The sequence below is a fragment of the Thamnophis elegans genome, chromosome 2 (genome assembly GCF_009769535.1).
Source record: "Thamnophis elegans isolate rThaEle1 chromosome 2, rThaEle1.pri, whole genome shotgun sequence".
Lineage (NCBI taxonomy): Eukaryota > Metazoa > Chordata > Lepidosauria > Squamata > Colubridae > Thamnophis > Thamnophis elegans.
Genome location: NC_045542.1, coordinates 20,562,701 through 20,581,393, shown reverse-complemented (window position 1 = coordinate 20,581,393; position 18,693 = coordinate 20,562,701). Strand labels below are relative to the sequence as shown.

The following is an 18,693-nucleotide window of genomic DNA, read 5'->3' as shown; positions in this document are numbered from 1 at the left end:
CTTACCGAAAAAAGTACCATTGGCTGCATCCCCATCTTCATGTTTCTGCTGATCTCTCAACTGTTGTGACTCTTGACAAACATAGATGGTCAACCTTGGCCGTACCATCCTATGAAGAAAAGAAGACAAGCACTCTCCAGGATTAGTAGGAATATGAGTAATGACTCTTGAATGAAAGGGGAGGAAATGGATATGTCACCAATTGACTATTTATTGAGCTTCATTTGGACCTCATCTTGCACAAAAACATTTCAGAGGAAGTAATATTGTTAGTTAACTGCCAAACATTTAATAAGGCATCATTAAAAAAAAAAAACATTAGCACCAATAGCAACAAAGGAAACAACATGAAGCACACCACATTCCTTACAATCTAATCAATCATTCATAAAATAGTAAGACTGGCACTAGCCAAAAGGAAGGAACAACTGTTGTGACAGCATTTTGCAGATCACCACAATTTGATTAGTTTATACATTCAAAAAATAAGATACAAAACTTTTCCTAGGATTATTTTGTGTCCAGGATGCTGGTTAAGAAGACCGCAAATGTAAATAAATAAAAAAGAAGCTTTAGGCAAAATCAACAGGTAATTTCCTACTTTATTTCCCTGCCTGATCTCTTGCCCTTCATTTGCAGAATTTATATATGGAGGCTACTCAAAGTTCATGGGAAGCCAGAAAGATAAATCTTAATGTTTTAATGTATTACATGAGCACCTACACACATACGTTTGGCTCAGAAGATGAAATGGTCATAATTTATTTGCTTATCAGTAAGACTAAAAATGAATTTGGACTTTGTTTCACTATGGCTCACTAAACAAGCCATAATTACACATTGCACTAAGCCAAAATCACAGAGACCACATTATGACTCAATCTGTAAGTCTAACCAGGGTGTTTTCTATTCAGTAAACCATGATGTAGAGAAATCTTGATTTAGCCTTATGGGAAAATGAAGTCATGAAGTCACTCAGCAGATCCAAATCATCTTGAATTATTGTGGGATAAATATTATCCAAAGATAATATTTCACTGCAGGCACTCCCTCCCTCACATAAACATTGCATGTTTAAGGGCTTTTTCTATTCTATGTAGACATATTTAACATGGTGATGAGATGGAAGAACTCTCAACATTAAATTGGGTGGCTATGATGGCAAAATCCATTCTTCCACATTTTGCATCATCTTATAATCACATTTCTGCAGCAGGTTGGCATCATTTTTTCCATTCTGCTGAAGCCCAATTGAGCTGCAGTGTTTATTACCATTTTCTACTAAATTCAGTGAAGAGAAATAGAAGTAAACGGGGAGAGGCAGGGGGGAAAAAACCCAAGAAATGTAAAGAAAGAAAAAGGGATACTGAAATGAGATGCAGAAAGGTCACACAGTATTTCCACTGAGTAGAAAGGGGAAAAAACGGCGGGGGGATATTGTATGCAGATGAAATAGAAAGAGGAAAGACATACTAGTGCAAATCTTCAGCAGTAGACAGGAAATATGCATATTATGAAGTGAAAGGAAAATAAAGGCATCATAAATATACCATGGAGAACAAAGAAAAAAGGGGGGTTAACAAGATACAAAACTTTTTATAAAATAAAAAGGGTTGCAACAATGCCTGTGTGCTCTTAATATGGTGACGCAAACCCTTACGTAGTGTACAAAACTGGCCCATATTTAAATCGTACTGAAGCTGTTGTTAATAAGATATATTTGTAGAGGGGAGTATTTTAAAACAAGTAGTCTTTGCTTATTTTTTTTTTCAAAAAAGCTGCAAAAGCAGCATCTGTTTGAAGTTATGATGGTACTGAATGAGGAGATCGAAGACTGGCCTTTGAAGGTGTGGCTGTGGCAGCATCCTTGCGGTCTCATGAGATCTTGCACACATCCCCTTAACAGCAAGGGCAGGGAGCTTTCTGATGCAGAAGCAAGCAGTACATCAATCCAGTGAAAAGCGTATCCAGGGTGGGGAAGCATCACCCTTGCGGTTCTCTTCTTTTTTGGCGCATTCACTGCATAAAACCAACAAAGCCTACAGCATTTCCCCCCCACCCCCACCCAACTTTAGCCAGTCCTATCTGAACAATCAGAACTGGTACATTAACTTGGTGGTATGATGTGACATTAGGAAAACTTTTTTTTTTTTGCCAGAAGCTGCTATTAATCTGGGAATATCTGCTTTTTATTCACCTGAAGGACAATTAACAATCCAAGAAACCTGCACATTATTTTTTTTTTTATGTTTTTCTTTTTTTTTATTTATATATATATTTTATTATGTTTTTCATTCTATACAATCACATATTTACTGTGCTTAATCAGGGCATATAACATTGAATAATAAACACGGCCCTCACTTATATAGAAAATGCCCCCTACAATACAAACCCAATATACCACCTTGGCCCACCATACACCCTCTTTCAACCCCCTCCAACTTTCATTCTTCCTTCTCACACACCCCTCTACGCCTACTTCCCCTCCCCTTCTTTCTAACCCTAACCCTATCACTCCCTCTAATCCATTCCCTCCCTCCCTTCTCCTCCTCCTCTCTCTCCCCCTCTCCACCCTCCTTCTTCTTTCACTCGACTCTTTCCTTCGGTATATTTCTATTACCTTCCAGTATATTCGGTTTGTTCTGTTTTCGCACTAGCATTAAAAAGCAACAGTATACAAATGCAATCATGGAATTTAACACATATTGTATTTCCCCCCTCCCCCCTCCCCCTAAATCCCCACCTCCCTTCCCTCCCCCCGACTTCCCAAAGACCATATGTGGTATAACTTTTGGACAATCACAGTCTAAAATATCTCTACATTGAGCTCAGCTTCTTACTGTTACCCAAATTTTAAACAATTTAAATTGTTACTGATACTAAGCATAACCTGCACATTATTAAAGCCTGCTCTAGTCGCACCTCAAACGTGGCCAGCAGGGAGTGGTGGGGGATATCCAAAATGTATTTTAAAAAGAAGGGAAATTAAGAAGCAAGCCTTTATTTAATGAAAAAAGCATATACGCTCACATTTGCCCATACTTGGCTACCAAAAGGAAGAAAATGAAAAGCTACATAACTGAATTCTAAAATGCCAAAAAAGGGCATATATTTGTGGTTTTCTCTAATTTGCCTCATCCTGACTGTATTGCACATGCTGTAATAATCAAGTTTATTTAGTATCCTAGTACGATTTGTGTTCTCTTCTGTTTCACGGAGGCACTCTATAGAAGAGGTGCTCTTCTGGAGTAATATATCAATATTGATTATAAATAAGCAAAGTGTCACAGCCAAGTGCCAAAAAGTGATCAAAAGACAATTGGGGGAAAAAGGCATGTTTGTTTCAGTACTTCCCAGCACACATAAAGCTTCAACTGTGTAAAGTCCATTTGGCTGATACACACCGTCCTTTCAACGCGTTGAAGAGTCTGATGCCATCTGCAGGACCGCATATTTGTATGACATCTTCTCTGGTTAATTTCAGTAAGTCTGACCCTAAGATATTTTTTTTTGAAAGTGAAAAGGGATAAGAAGCATTAGTGTTGTTATTGTTGTTGTTATCAACCCCAGGCCTGGGACCAAAGTCAAATTTTCGAAGTTTTCCAGAATCCTAGAAGAGAGGAAACCTTATCTAGGGGGGAGAGAGGGGTGCTTTTCCAAAGAGTGGGAGCCACAACAGAGAAGATCACACAGGACAGCAATATGTACTTGGCTAGTGAGATGGGCAGCATATAAATTTAATAAATAGTGGAGGGGGCATAGAGTGCACCCTCTCCACTGGAAAATACTGGTTTGGAAGAAATGATTAGAGACAAGCACTCTTTGATATCCAAAGCTCTGTGTCATAGAGGGCTTTATGGGTATTCAACCAGCACCTTGAATTGCCAACTGAGAAGCCAACTGGCAGCCAATGTGTCTCGCAGAGAAGCATTAACACATGGACACACTGAGACACATCTATTACTGCTCACACCATTGCATTTTGAGCCAGCTGCACCTTTTGTGTGGTCTTTAAGAGCAGCCGTTGTAGAGAGCATTGCAATAATCAAATCCAAAGAAACCAGTGCAGGATTGACTATCTAAAGGGCCTCCTCATCGAAGAAAGAGTGCAATTGATGAAAATACTTTAAAAAAAAATAACTCAGCGTAACAGGTTATTTCACCCAATTTTCTTCATTAATGAGGGCAACTTAACCTACAGTGCAAACCTCATTTCTGTTCCCCTTATTTCCAACAATTGCTTATTTTTCTCAATTCATTTATTCATTGCTTTTCCGCTCAAACAAAGGTCAAAATGAATGTACTGAGTTGCAGGCTATTTCAGTTTTTTTTTAAAGCTCTGCCAATCTCTCCCTTCCCCCAGCCCCATGAAAAATGTGGCCCTGCCCCCTCCAGCAATCTCCCTATTTCAGCTCCTCACCATCTACAGCACTTAAGAAAATAACAACACATCCTAATCTTAAAAAAGGATTTCTGCTTCAGAGCCCAGTGCATCTGAATATTAAGTAAAAAGATACATGGTGTGCAAGGGGGAGATTATTACCCAGGTCATAAATGATCTATCACTGCCTTTTTGGCACGGGATGAAAGAGAAGAGACCCAGGTCCTTTGCCTGTTTCAGATATGAAGAGGTAGGGTATATTTTTTTAAATCTGTGCAGGCTAAGTGGTGGGGATTATAAGGTTTCTTTAAGCCTTCTCCCTCCAAACATTTAAGCAGCATTATCTGCCCAGAACATGCAGCTCATTTGTACTGCCATAACCAAAAGCCGATACAAAATGGTGCCCCTGTGTCATTTGGACAGGAAAGGTGAGATAATCCTCAAGGTAGAGAACTATTCAAATGCATTAGCCTGAAAGGAATTCAGAGGGGACAAGTCATGAAGGGAGAGGGTTAAGAGAAGGTGGCAGGGAAATAAAAGGATGCAAATTCAGAAGGCCTCTCCCAGTTATCAAAGAGAAAGGAAAAAAAAAGTGTTGGTTTTACCTGAGAAGTTTGTGAAAAGCCGTGAGAAAGCTGAGAAGCGATTCCGGTGCAGCCACTGCTGAGCTTCCTGAGGTGTGGATGTTGGCAAGAGGTTCTGGAGGGAGGGGAGGAAAAGAGATTCAATTGCTTCTCTACAAGAAGAATGCAGATTGATTACAGAACTACTGTAGATAACTATTACCACATTTAAATTTTGAAACTGGGACTTCATACACAATTTTCTCTCAGCATCTCCAAATATAACGTGAAACCTCCAACTAAACCTGCAGTGTTTTTGCTACGTGTGAAGCCTTGGAGTAATACCAATTTGTAACTTCTATTGGCCAGTTTGAATAGCAGGTTGAGGGTAGCCCTCCAAAAATGGATGGAGGCAGGACCCATTCTAGGAAGGTGGTTTAGGAGTTTAAAGAGGCAAAATAGGTGCCATGAGCATCTGCACAGTTTAAGGCGTCAATTTTCCCCTTAAATCTTCCCACATTTTGGCTCTACCCATGTAGGAATGGCGGGCGGGCTCCATGGTAACCTCAGGCTAATCATTTGTCCACCTTGATGGCAAGACTCACTGTGAATCACGTTGCAGCATTTTGCATCAGGAAGAGATAATTCAGGGAAAAGAACCCTTTGGTCAGCTAGATCAGACCATCCCATGCCCACCTGTAGTCAGCAGTGGGGTAGAGAAGAGAAAGAAGCGGGAAATGTGAATTAAAACGTACATCTGTAATTGGAGCTGGAGGTTCAGGTTGGTGGTTTGGAGACCCGTTCCTAGTTTTAGAAAAACAAAACAGAAAAAGCACCTGAATTTTGCTTTTCTCTTCTTGGCATCTTATTTAAATATCCCATATCCTGCCAAAAAGATTGACAGAAGTTTAACAGAATCATAGTTAAAAAGAACAACTAAAAAACATGACCTTTCCATGGCCTTTCCTTTTAAGCATCACTGAGGTTCAAGCTTTTATCAGAATTAATCTTAATGACAATTATTAAGATGGAAGGTAAGGGTAGCCTACAAAATCATTAAAGGTCGTGTGAATGTAACACTTTGTGTTTTGGTTTTGAAATAGATTTTCAGGCTATTTAGTCCAACTCCCTGCTGGATGCAGGAAATCTGAAGCTGCAAGATTCCCTGAATAACCATTACGTCTTAACTCAAAAACCTCCAGCCAATAAGGAAAGCTAGACTTTTGCTCAAAAGTGGAAAAAGCAACCACTTTCCTTTCTTCTATTTTTATATAAAGACAGAGTAAAAAGCTCTTTTGCGTTTGCTGCTGCTGCTCAAGATTAATATCCTCCTCATTTTCTATCTGATTTATATAAGTCAGGCTGCCTGAGAGACATCTGGGAAAAGAATTTTAATAATGAGGTTAGTTTCAGTAGCACCTCTATCCCTGCAAGCTAATACACCTTCCCATAAACAGGTTTTTTCTAAGTGAAAAATATCCATTCCCTTGAACATTCACTCTTTTTGTCCCATGCTTTTTTTAGGAGGGGAGAGGAAGGGGTGTACTAATGCAAAGGCAAGAGAAGATGACCAGGGCCTCAAAAAATTGCTAAACCTTAGGGTAAAGAAACCAATAAATAGAAAGGCTTTTGAAAAAAAATATACAGGCAAAAGGCATATACTTACCCTTCACTGATAGAGAAACTGCTGTGAGAGCTGCTAAAACCAGGTGATGGCACATTGTTGACACATGTGATTTCAGGCCATGGAGAGCACTGGAAGAAAAAATATATACCCTTCTAATGTTCCACAATGTTTCTGTCACATATTTTCTAGTGATAAATATGAATGTAATCTGCATTCCCTCCCTTTGCTTCTATGGCTTTTCACTTTTCCAGCTCTTGATAAAGGGGGAAAAAAAGCACATCCAATTTATCTGAGGAAAAGTACCGTATTTTTCAGAGTATAAGACGCACCAAAGTTTTGAAGAGGCGAATTTTAAAAAAGGTAGGTAGGTAGATAGAGGGAGAGAGAGAAATAGAAAAAGAGAGAGAGAGAGAAATACAGTAGGTAGTTAGGGAGAGAGAGGGAGTAGGTAAGAAGATAGAGGGATAGAGAGAGAGAAATACAGTAGGTAAGTAGAGAGAGAGTGTAGGTAGGTAGGTAGATGTTTCCAGGTGTATTTATCCATGTGCTAGAGAAGGAAATCGCTGACAATCTGCAGCATCTAAGACTTTGTTTCTGCTGGCACAGCACCTGATCAATCGGTTCCACCACAAAACCGCGAAGCCCTTATCCGCGCTGACATAAGTGCGTAGGGCAAATCCGCGCCGTTTGAAGCGCTAAGGAAAAACGCTACCCTACCGCGATGACATAATCGCGGAGGGCAAATCCGCGCCTTCCAAAGCACTCAGCACCCTAAACCTAACCCTAACCCTAAACCTAACCCCTAAACCTAATCCTAACCCTTACCTTAATGTAAATCGGCTTTCTGCCACCGCGCTGTTTTAAAGCGCCCTTCTGCCGCCGTGCTGTTGTCACGGCGGTGATGACGCGCGGTGATGATGTCGCGGCTTTAGCGACACGGCTTTATCACCGCTATTTTGACGAGTGCGGTTTTGTCGTGCCATGGATCAATCAGTTAAAGAGCTTTCCAAAAGCAAAAAAAAAGTTTTTGCATTCTGCAAACGGCCCTGTTTTTTTGTCCAACAAATTGCATGCATAGCCCTATGGAGCCTTATAGAGTGCTGGAGGGAGGGGCTGGGGGGGAAACGGCCCATTTTTTGCTTATTTCTGCCCTCCCCAACCCCCAGGGGCTCTCTGAAAGCCTCCATAAGGGTATGCATGGCCATATTGGTGAAGGGGGTGGGGCTTTGGAAGGCAAAAAATGCTGTATTCGATGTATAAAATGCACCCAGATTTTCAGGAAAAAAGGTGTCTTATACTCCGAAAAATATGGTATACATTTATTCAAATCATTTTGTTCATTCTAAGCTAGCAGCACAAGTTCTAATTTAAAGCTTTCCTTTCGGAAATGCTACAGCAAACAAAGCTTATTTTGAGGTTAAAGGTACAACTGAGCTTTTTCAAAAGAAATCACTAAAGTTGGCTATGCAATCTTTGTATGCTCCATGTTGCTTTTAGATTGCTTCTCAACAGAAACTATGAAAAATTGTTTATTTTCATAAAATTGATATACTAGAGTATTTGAAAAAGCATCTTTTTGCACCAATCCTCATGCTAGTTGGAAGGGATGAAGTAATGCTGATTGTGCTTGTATTCTTCTTATGCAAAAGGTATTGATTTTCATCAAACTGTGACTCAGGTTAACACCTTTTGCTATTTATGAATACAACAGTTGCACCAGTGATTTATAATCTGGGAATCTGATGCAATGATGTACTAACATAGAAGGAATGGCTGCCAGCAATCTTACTTGAAAACAACATGAAGAACACAAAGACTGAATAGGCCACTTTAGGGATTATTTTATTGTTTGTCATGCATCTATAGAATATACATATTAACAGGCCTGAGGAGATATTAATAGCATGGCACAATAACCTTCTCTGTGTGAAAGAGCATACTTCTCAGCTGCTTATCTGTGTTGAAACAACTACTTGATCCTGGAATGGTAAACACAATCAGATTTGCTTAATACTTGAATGGAAGATCCCAGGAAATCCCAAATCCCAGGGCTTTTGACTAGACTAGGGAATTTAAAAAAAAAAAAATTCCAGAAAGTGACAATGATAGATTAATGTGTATGATTGCGAAGAAAGCCATATGGATACATCTGTAAAATCACTAGGAGCCAAGCTTGATTCCTAGAGAGACATTATTAGTTTTCAGTCATTAGCATTCTTTTATTTGGCTGCTTAATACTAGTATCTCTTTACTACAGCCCTCAAATTCTAATTTAACTGAGCTTTCATCCTTTCCAAACATCTTATCTTCAAAATAAATAACTATGCTTACTGTATAAGGGTGTTGTAATTTAACAGTGTCTAAGGGCATTAAACTAGGAAAGCCGGATTTATAATGCTACCAGTATTTGATCTAAATTAGTATTTGATTAGTAATACAGCACTGTGAGCATATGAACAACCCTCTTTCTTGAATCCTAGCCGAAGTGTTTTGTTCACAGATTTTGTCTTTTACCTCTGTAAGTATTGTTGTTTCATATGAAGGTTGGTACTTTTCCTTCTCATGAGGAGTTCGCTTTTCCATTTTCTCTCTGTCGGTCTTTTGTTTTCTATCTGCTCCTTTGGGCTGGAAATTAAACATGTTTATTAAACTAATGTGTAAGACATAGGAAAAGATGATGTTTTCCCTCTGGTTGGGGACATCACAGTGTCCATTTGTGATGCACAAACAGAATATATAAATACACTATGACACTTGGCAGTAATAAGGAGTTGTGATTCCTCTGCCATTAACTGCTGCATTGCTGCCTTTGCTGCCTTTGACCATGAGGGATGCAATATTCAGTTTGGTCGCTGTGTGTGTAGACTTTAGCTACTCTGTTAAGACAGAAGACTGGCCGTGGTGTATTATCATGTAGTCTATACTTAAATTATGATTTTATTTTAATATATTATATTCTGTATTGTATTGTTCACATATCATTCTCTCCCTCCCTCCCATAAACAAATACTTCATGCCATATGTCAAATAAATAAATAAAAACAAACTGCTGTATTTGAGAGGCAGTAGAAAGCCAAGCCAAGTAATGCCCTCCCAGGCTTAATTCAAGATCCTGTTTTTATCTCACAATCAGCACTGACAAAAGTTAGATTCATATTGTTGGATAAACCATCACGTGGTTTATTTGATATTGGCTCAGCTACTGTGTAAAATCAAGTTTATAACTTACTCCAAAGTATAAAGCCAGGGAAGAACTAGCAGGACTGGCTATATAATTTTGGGTCTGCCATGGTAGAATTCCGCCCAAGTGCCTATTAAGTTATTCAGAAACTAGTCAGGATGTTTTCATCTAGAAGAGGCTATCAAAGCTGTTCTTTATTTTTTATTTATTTTATTTATTTATTTTATTTTTATGCTGCCCATTTCCCCTATAAGGCAATTCCGGGCAGCTTGTGTATATTATACATGTAGGTTCTGCTGCAGAAATTGCTGCTTTGTCCCCAACCCCCAGTCCCGTGCGGAAAAAGGCTGTGAACTCTGTTCTGAGTTAAACGAGTATTTCAATGGCATAGATATAAGAAAACTGATGTTTATGTTTAATATTTTTTTCCATTAATCCCCACAAGGACATAGCACTGTCCAGAAGAGAAGGTAACATGCACTTCCTCTACTGGGTGTAAAAGTTCACTCTGAAAATTAATGCAAACATGAAAAACCAGTTCCGCTGCCTCCCTGCACTTTCTGAAGTCCTGTACTGTAGATGCTTATCTATGCAAGCATTGTAGAATCTGTTTGAATAGTTATAACAGCAGTGCTCACCTTGTACAAGATTATGCACAAGTAGTCTTTTTTTTTACATCCCAAGAAGTGTGGGTACTATCTGCAAGATCATCAGGTTAAACTAAAAGTGACCACAGAGGAACAATTTGCTTCACCAGGCATGCCCCAGATGCACACAGACTAATGGGATGTTATTTTTAGAGCAAAAGAATACAAATCCTTTGCCCAGTGGAAATTTTCTCTTCAGGCATACACTAATTTCTAATTTTAAAAAATGTCTTGGCATTTGGTGATGGAATAAAAGTGGTGAAGGTGGGAGATCACTTACCACTTTACGAAATCTTTTGCTCTTGAATGTTTCAGATATACAGCAAATGTGACTTCCCCACTGCCTAATGTGATTTAGCACACAAAACCTGTGTTCTGAATTAGATTAAAACCATCATATGTTCCCATTTTACGATTCTTACCAAATTAAGAATGCCAAATTCTTTTGTAGGATGTAATCCAATACTTCACACACATATAATTCAGACTTGTATCTCATTATATTTACATCTAAAAACTAGGGATATTAGAATCCTAGCTTCCCACACATAAGCACTTAGGCTGAGTCATACAGCAATTGTAAGAGTGATGCTGATTAGAATGGAAACTGCTGGTATGGCTTCCCTTGATGATAAAGTTGAAAAGATAAAAGTAAATGCGAAGGTATCCACAATGAGAGTAAGAGCAGTCCTGAGAAAGTGCCATTTAAAAGAAGGAATTCCAAAAATTAAAGCTAGAAGAAGGCAAATCCTTTCTATATTGTTGTCATGAAACTGTGTAGACACAACTGAAACACATCTATGGAGATTCTCAGTCATCCAGGTCATGGTGGTCCCAAAAGCGCTTTTTTCAAGAGGCAACTGGACTTTCTGGTTTTTCTCTGAAGACATTTTGCTTCTCATCCCTCCAGAGCTGAAGAAGCTTCTTGGATAAGAAACAAAACGTCTTCATTAAAACCAGAAAATCCAATTGCTTCCTGAAAAATTGCCTTTGGGATAACTGAAACATTTGTAAATTTGGTTGTCATGTGATAAGAGCACCACATTGAAAAGCACTGCTTGAGTTACTGAAGAAGAACCCTGAATTTTCTCAAGGAGACCTGAAATGGCACAATGGGATCCAATCAACAAAAGCACAAGGATCTCTGGTCACTGATGGTGCTATCATACTGAAAGGACTACTTTTTATAAGGACACATGCAATAGGAACATGGAACGTTAAAACCACAAATCAAGAGAAAATTGAAACTGTCAAAGTAATATTAAAGCATAATAAGTAAAGCATAATAAGATTAAGGTGGCCAGAAGCACTTTACGCGTTCTGAGATGTCGTAACATTGTAACTTTGAACAGTTATTAAATGACATGTGAAGGGTTACCTGTACTATTAACGGATATTTAGAATGCGAAAGTTGTAAAAATAGAAGAACTTGCAAATGCAGGATTATCTGGATAGGATAAATGTACTAGTTTTATTAACATACATAAAAGGATATAAAAGAGAAGAAAGAAAACCAACAGATTAAAAAAAACCAAAAGCACATTTCATATAAGAAATTATTCAGCCTAATTTTAAAATCCTTCATTAAATATTAACAGAGGCTTTCCAATACAAAGTCAGAGAATTAATTAAAACCAAATGAGCACACTTTGACAATCTAATGTGATAAACCTGAAATCTTTCCAACAGCAAATGGTAATTTAAGGAAAGTTATTCTTCAGTGTTGTAACTTTAACAACAGTAACGTAAGTAAGTTTTGATTAAGATCTTCTAATGAAGAATGGAGCCATATATAAAGAAAGAAATGCTAAATGAATAGGCAGGTTTAAGAAAAGGCAGAAGGATATGACATCAGATAGCCAACATAAAGTGGACAATAAGAGAAAGCAGGAGAGTTTAACAAAGTTTCCCCTTTGCTTAATTTTAAACTACAGAAAAACATTTGAACATTAAATCATGTTAGAATAGTGGTCTATATTAAGGATAAAGGGGTGCTAGGACGCCAAGTTGAATGACAAAAACAAGAGGTTACTGTAATAATTGAATTTAGAAAAACAGCAGATCACAATAGGGAAGAGAGTGAGAAAAGGGGGGCATATTGCTCACATATATATTTAGTGAAAAACTTGAACTAATAATAAATATTAAAGAAAAGATAATGTCAGTCAGCAAGTTTAGAGAACTCACAGTTGACAGCAAAGAAGGAAAGGCAGTAGTTTTGTTTCCTTGGCCTCAACAACTAGGATGGACAGTGTTCTACAGAATAAAGAAGATTAATCTCATTTGGAGTAGGGATGGAAGCAATGAAAAACTAAAAAAAAAATATTCACGAAAGGTAAGAATATTTCTATGAGAAGAAATATCAGAACAGTTAAGGCAATGATATTTCCATTTGAAATATACATGTGAGAAAAATGGACATATGAGTGGGCAGAAGAAAAAGGTAAGACATCTTTAAATTATGGATGTGGAAATAATCTCTCACAGGACCATGGGCTACAAGAATAAGCAATCAATCACTGTTGGGGAAAATAAACAATTGCTCTTAAAGCAATGATTGGTAAATAGAAACATATATACTTTGGGCATGTGATGGTAAGCGATGAACTGGACAAAAATATTTCTATCCAAGATTGAGGGCAACAGAAGAAAACAATTGCTAAGTCAGTTAATTGATCTACCTGTCTAACCAGATAGCCCTGCCATCTTTATTATTCACAGCAAAAACTTAAGACCCCCAAAGGCCTGAACAAGAACATGTACACCAGAAATGCCACAATTCTGTTTTTTCTTCTTATGAAATAATTTAACACCTACAAGCTTTTTTTAAAAAGCAGCAGGATGCTAAGAAAATCAGGATCTGTGTTCTCCAGCTCCTGTTCTTGCATTATGTATCATAAAACACAGGTAATACCTTGAAAACTTTGATCTGGCAACTGGCAGAATGCAAATGCTCTGTGTATTCCCCATTTTCGTTTTCTTTGAAGGTGTCAATCTGGACTCTGAAGGGCACACCTTTCTCGCCACCATGCTTCCTCATAGTGAACTCTGTACTAATGCAATGTACCTGTAAAAGAGAGGCAAAAATATGTTCCAAACTGCAACAGTGCAATAGCGATCCTCATACAACACAGAGTAATAATTAAACTTTCAGTGTATGTCCAAGTCAGTTCTAACAAAGCCTGAGATTCTATCTGCCTAGCAAACCAAGATCGCAGGGACATAAAAGAGCCATGGAGGGTGGGAGGCATTTTCTGCAAAGTGTTAATAGTTGCATTCTCTCTTTAAACCAACCTGGCAAAATACTAGACCTAACCAACAAAAACATAATTAAAAAATGTGCTTAATACACCATATTTGACATCTACGCAGAAACCATATGTGCATGTCCCTCAAAGAGAATGAAGAACAACCATGGATGAGAACAGGAATCACGCCTGGGGTACATCAAAACATGTCATTTATTTCTCTTCTAAAACTTACGCACAGCCCAAGTTATTATAATAAGCAAACTATGCAGCAAGAAAGTACAGATAGTCCTTGACTTACAACAGTTCATTTAGTGACCATTCGAAGTTAACAATGGTATCTAAAAAGAGATTTATGACACTTTTTCACATTGACAACCATTGCAGCATCCCCATGGTCACATGTTCAAAATTCAGATGCTTGGCAACTGACTCATATTTACGATGGTTGCAGTGTTCCGGGGTCATGTGAACATCTGACAAGCAACGTCAATAGGGAAGCCAGATTCATTTAATAACTGTGCTACTAATTTAACAACTGAAGTGGTTCACTTAACACTGAGGCAAGAAAGGTCGTAAAATGGGGCAAAACTCACTTGACAATTGTCTCACTTAGCAACAGAAATTTTGGACTCAATTGTGGTCATATGTTGAGGACTACCTGTACTTCAATCGGGTATATCCAATTTGAAACTCCATAATCTCGTAAAAGATCTGGAAGACATAAGACTGAGATGTACCCCGTATTTTTCAGAGTATAAGATGCATCTTTTTCCCTCAAAAAAGAGGCTGATAATCTGGGTGTGTCTTATACACTGAATACAGCATTTTTTGCCTCCTGAAACACCGCCCCTTCACCAAAATGGCTGTGCATAGCTTTTAGAAGGCTTTCAGAGAGCTTCTGGGGGCTGGGGAGGGCAGAAATGAGTGAAAAATGGGCAGTTTTTATCCTCCCCAGCCCCCAGCAGCACTCTATAAGCTTCCTAAAGGCTATCCATGCCCTTTTTGTGGCAAAAAACTGCCCCATTTCTCGCAAAAAACCAGGCCATTTTTTGCTCATTTTTGGCCCCCACCCTTCCCAGGAACACTTTACAAACCTCCTAAGGGCTATTCATGCCCTTTTTTTGTAAAAAAAACGTGAAATACGGGCTGTTTTTGTAGAGTGCAAAAACTTTTTTAAAAAAATTTCCTCTTCAGAACCTTGCTGCATCTTATACTCTGGTGCGTCTTATACTCGGAAAAATATGGTACTTCCTTTCCTCAGCCTTACAGATATAATAATTTTTATCAATGCTAGCACCAAGTTAATGCTAACAATGCTCTGAAGCCATGATAGGATCCTGGACAGAGCACTATTTTGACTGGGAAAAGAACAGAAATTGAGCAAGAAAAGAAAGAAGCAGGAGAAAGGAAGATGAGAGTTATTTTACTGAGTGACTTTAAACATTGTTCTAAGCCAAGCCATAATGATGATTTTTAGTTTCTGGCTTAATGGGATGTTCCAATTCACTACTGTAGCTAAGATATGTGTATGGTTCAGATCACATTAATTAAACCACATTGGTCTAAAATTCTAGGTCTGTATATGTATCAACTAAGTTAATATTTTAACCGTGATAAAGAAATAAGGAAAACGAATGCATACACAAAATTCACAACACTGAAAATACTGTTTAAAGTTCAAGGAACATAAACTGGGTTAGTTTGTTCTTGCTTTGTTTAGAAGCTTCTAATCTTTTTTAAACAAATAATAATTCTAATCAGTATGTATAAAGCTTTATTGTGTAAAAATGGTATGCATTTATGTTGGAATGGAAAGTGAAACATTGTTTTCCTTGACATAAGGATATGTGAACAGTGTAAAACAAAGAAAGCACGAACACCTAGGACACTGGAAGGCTTTTGTGTGTGTGTGTGAAATCTACACTTCTCTTTTTACTTTTCCCTTAGTTATTTTTACCCTTGAGAACCATAAGGCGTCTATGACGAGACGTTCTAAGATGAAAAAAAGAGACAGAAGTAGCAGCAAAAGGAACACCACATAATTTCAGGAATATGATCGAGGGGGTTGCTCTGGGGACACATTATTAGGAGTGTTAGTTTGCATGATGAGTATTAACTTCTGCTTCAGAAATAAATTCATTTCACAGTTCACGTATGAACTTTGCAGGAAAGTTCAGCAATTCATAGCTTTGAGATTTCATGCTTCTAATAATTACCTACGTCAACAAGGTGTAAAGCTAAGGGAGTACGCATTATTCCTTAGAGTTTAAGGATCAGCAATAGATCAGATATTATATACTGTATGTCAGTTCTAAATTTCTCAATTGCCTAAATGTAGTATCAGACCTTCTGAAAAGGTCTGATATTTTCTTCTCCCTTTCTAATATTTGTCATGTAGATTAGATTAAATTACAGTAGATAGGCTCCTCTCTCAAAACGTCATAAAATGAACGGTAAGTTTACCAATTTTGATAGCTGGGTAGCATTATTATTTAATTTATGAACTTCTCAACATTTACTGAAGCTCCAAGAATTTCCAGAGACCTTCACCAATTGTGATGAAGAAGTTGATCTTAAAACAAAAGCAATGCTGTTTTGAATTGAAACATGGTAACTATGAATCCTAAATTATATTTAGTCATTCATAGACGAGAATTACATCAAAGCAAAGAAGGATGGTCAATAGACAGGCTGGGTTTACACATTGCATTATAGTGAGTTTGGCTTGTGTTTAACTTGTATTTCTCCAGTGGTATCTCCAGAATAAATATTCTACAAATTCTAATTAAACAAACAATGGCATAGCAGAATCTCTAACTTTAACACATATGTTTAAATACAATAATAGAAAATCCAACCCCAAAAATTGGAAAAACAAGAGACTGTGAATTTATTATTGTGATGGGATATATAGGTTACATGATAACTAGGTTACAATATTTCAGTCAAAGCACAAAGCACATTTAATCACACATGTTCTGTAGTATTTTCTAAGTTCTGTTCTCTTGTACTCCAAGCATCAATATTTTAAGTTAACTATTCAAATCTTATCATGTTCCTTCACTATGTACACTTAAAGAGATGTTGTCACATTATATGCATGGTAGAAGAACACGTTATTGGTATAAAAAATACATAAATTTACAAGAATAAAGTAATCAATACTTTGCTTGCTGTAAGTTATATCTATCTATCTATCTATCTATCTATCTATCTATCTATCTATCTATCTATCTATCTATCTTTATATGGCTATCTGTCTCATAAAACATGACTCTTCTCGATTTACCTGAATAAATACGGAAGTTCTCTTTGAAGGATCCCAAAGAAACTCTACTGTATTCAATTGTGTTGGATTTGCTCTGGGATCTATTATACCCACAGACATTGGAATATCTAAAGACAACAAAAATTAGCCACACTTTAGCACAGAAGATAATATTTAACAGGTCCATTCCAGTCCAAGTAAAATAATGTAATAACTAATGCCAAGACTCTACAATCAAAACATGAACTGTACTCACAAGCAACAATCTTGCTGAATAGGAAATTATCAATGATACTCATGTACAAGTAAAACAATTAAGAATGTTGGAATTAGCAAGTTTGACAGAATGCAGGCCAAGGGACAAACTAAAGGCAAAATATTTGTATGTATGATTTAATTGAACTAGAGGCATTATCTCTTTGGCCATTCGTGCCTCAGTACAAGTGAAGACTTTTGTGAGTGACCAAAGTTATAAGAGAACCAGTTTGCTGGTTAAGATATCAGGCTAGAAATTGGAAGACCATGAGTTGTAGACCTGTCTTAGGCATGAAGCCAACTGGATCACCTTAGGCCAGTCATTTTCTCTCAGCTCTAGGAAAAAAACAAGGGCAAACTGAGACATCTTGCCAAGAAAACTGCAGGGACCAGTTCAGGTAGTTGTCAAGAATCAAAACTGAACTCAAGGCACAAAAATGTATGATATATGATAGCTAAAGCATAACTTAATGATAAGAGAAAAAAGGGTTTATGTTGGGAAATAACCTGAAAAATGTACATGTGTGCAAAGACTGTATCAATATATCATATATATTATATATGAGATGTTCCAAGCCAATTTAAGAAGGAATAGAAAATTCTTCAAATCATTTGAATAAAAATCTTTGTATTTTAAATGGCCATGATCTGCTTCCTCCAACTTTTCAAGGCTTTCTCACATTTCAACTCTCTGATTTCTATCTATAAAGAAGAACTAGTATTTTTATTTCTTTCTTAATGGAGAACTAGCAAAGATTCAGCATTTCTAGTATACAGAGGACTTGTAAGGATATTTTCGTCAAATCACTCAAATAAAAACAAAAGCAACTGATTACACATAACACAACTGTGTAGAAATAGGAGACAGGGTGAAACTCTTTTAAGAATTTTACAAAGGTCTTAACTTTTACTAGAAGCACTGGGATCCTTTACTCAGAAATTCAATTCACTTTGTTTCTAGGCGAAAAAAACAGGATTGCTGCTATCATTCCCTACTTATATAGAACACTCTGATTGTTCTATATAGGTAAGGAATTAAATAATTAGGGAAATACACAAATGAAATAAGATATGCTTTCCCAATTTAAAGCTACCTTCAACGGATTAATCGTACAGGAATATGAAGCCAGAAAAACCTAAAAAGATCTCTGATTCTGTGAGGATTTTAGCCACAAGGGCCTAAATAATGCAATCCAAGCAATAATGCAGCCTGAACAGAGTACAGGATTGTGACATAAAATTGTTTAAGAGGACAAATCACACAAGGTAGTTAGTCCAAGCAATCAAAAATAAATCTTCCATTGGAAAATAATATAGATTCAAATGATGTAAACCAAGGAGGAAAACTACTTTCCCAAAGCAATAATGGAAAGTAAAGGTTCCCGTCGCACATATGTGCTAGTCGTTCCCGATTCTAGGGGACGGTGCTCATCTCCTTTTCAAAGCTGAATAGCCAGCGCTGTCCGGAGATGCCTCCGTGGTCATGTAGCCAGCATGACTAAATGCTGAAGGCGCAC

The 18,693-nt window shown here is 37.5% G+C and overlaps 1 protein-coding gene across 1 annotated transcript in view; it reads right to left on the bottom strand.

Annotated features, from left to right (window-relative positions):
- The window catches only part of TFCP2 (transcription factor CP2), a 48,933-nt gene that overhangs the window by 8,932 nt on the left and 21,308 nt on the right, over window positions 1-18,693 (bottom strand). Inside the window, exons 6-13 of the mRNA XM_032210201.1 lie at window positions 16,943-17,049; window positions 13,317-13,469; window positions 9,089-9,199; window positions 6,614-6,702; window positions 5,703-5,751; window positions 4,990-5,083; window positions 3,408-3,498; window positions 6-109 (exon numbers count right to left, since the gene is read on the bottom strand). Coding sequence (XP_032066092.1) covers window positions 6-109; window positions 3,408-3,498; window positions 4,990-5,083; window positions 5,703-5,751; window positions 6,614-6,702; window positions 9,089-9,199; window positions 13,317-13,469; window positions 16,943-17,049 — 798 coding nt within the window. The remainder of the gene's footprint in view (window positions 1-5; window positions 110-3,407; window positions 3,499-4,989; window positions 5,084-5,702; window positions 5,752-6,613; window positions 6,703-9,088; window positions 9,200-13,316; window positions 13,470-16,942; window positions 17,050-18,693) is intronic.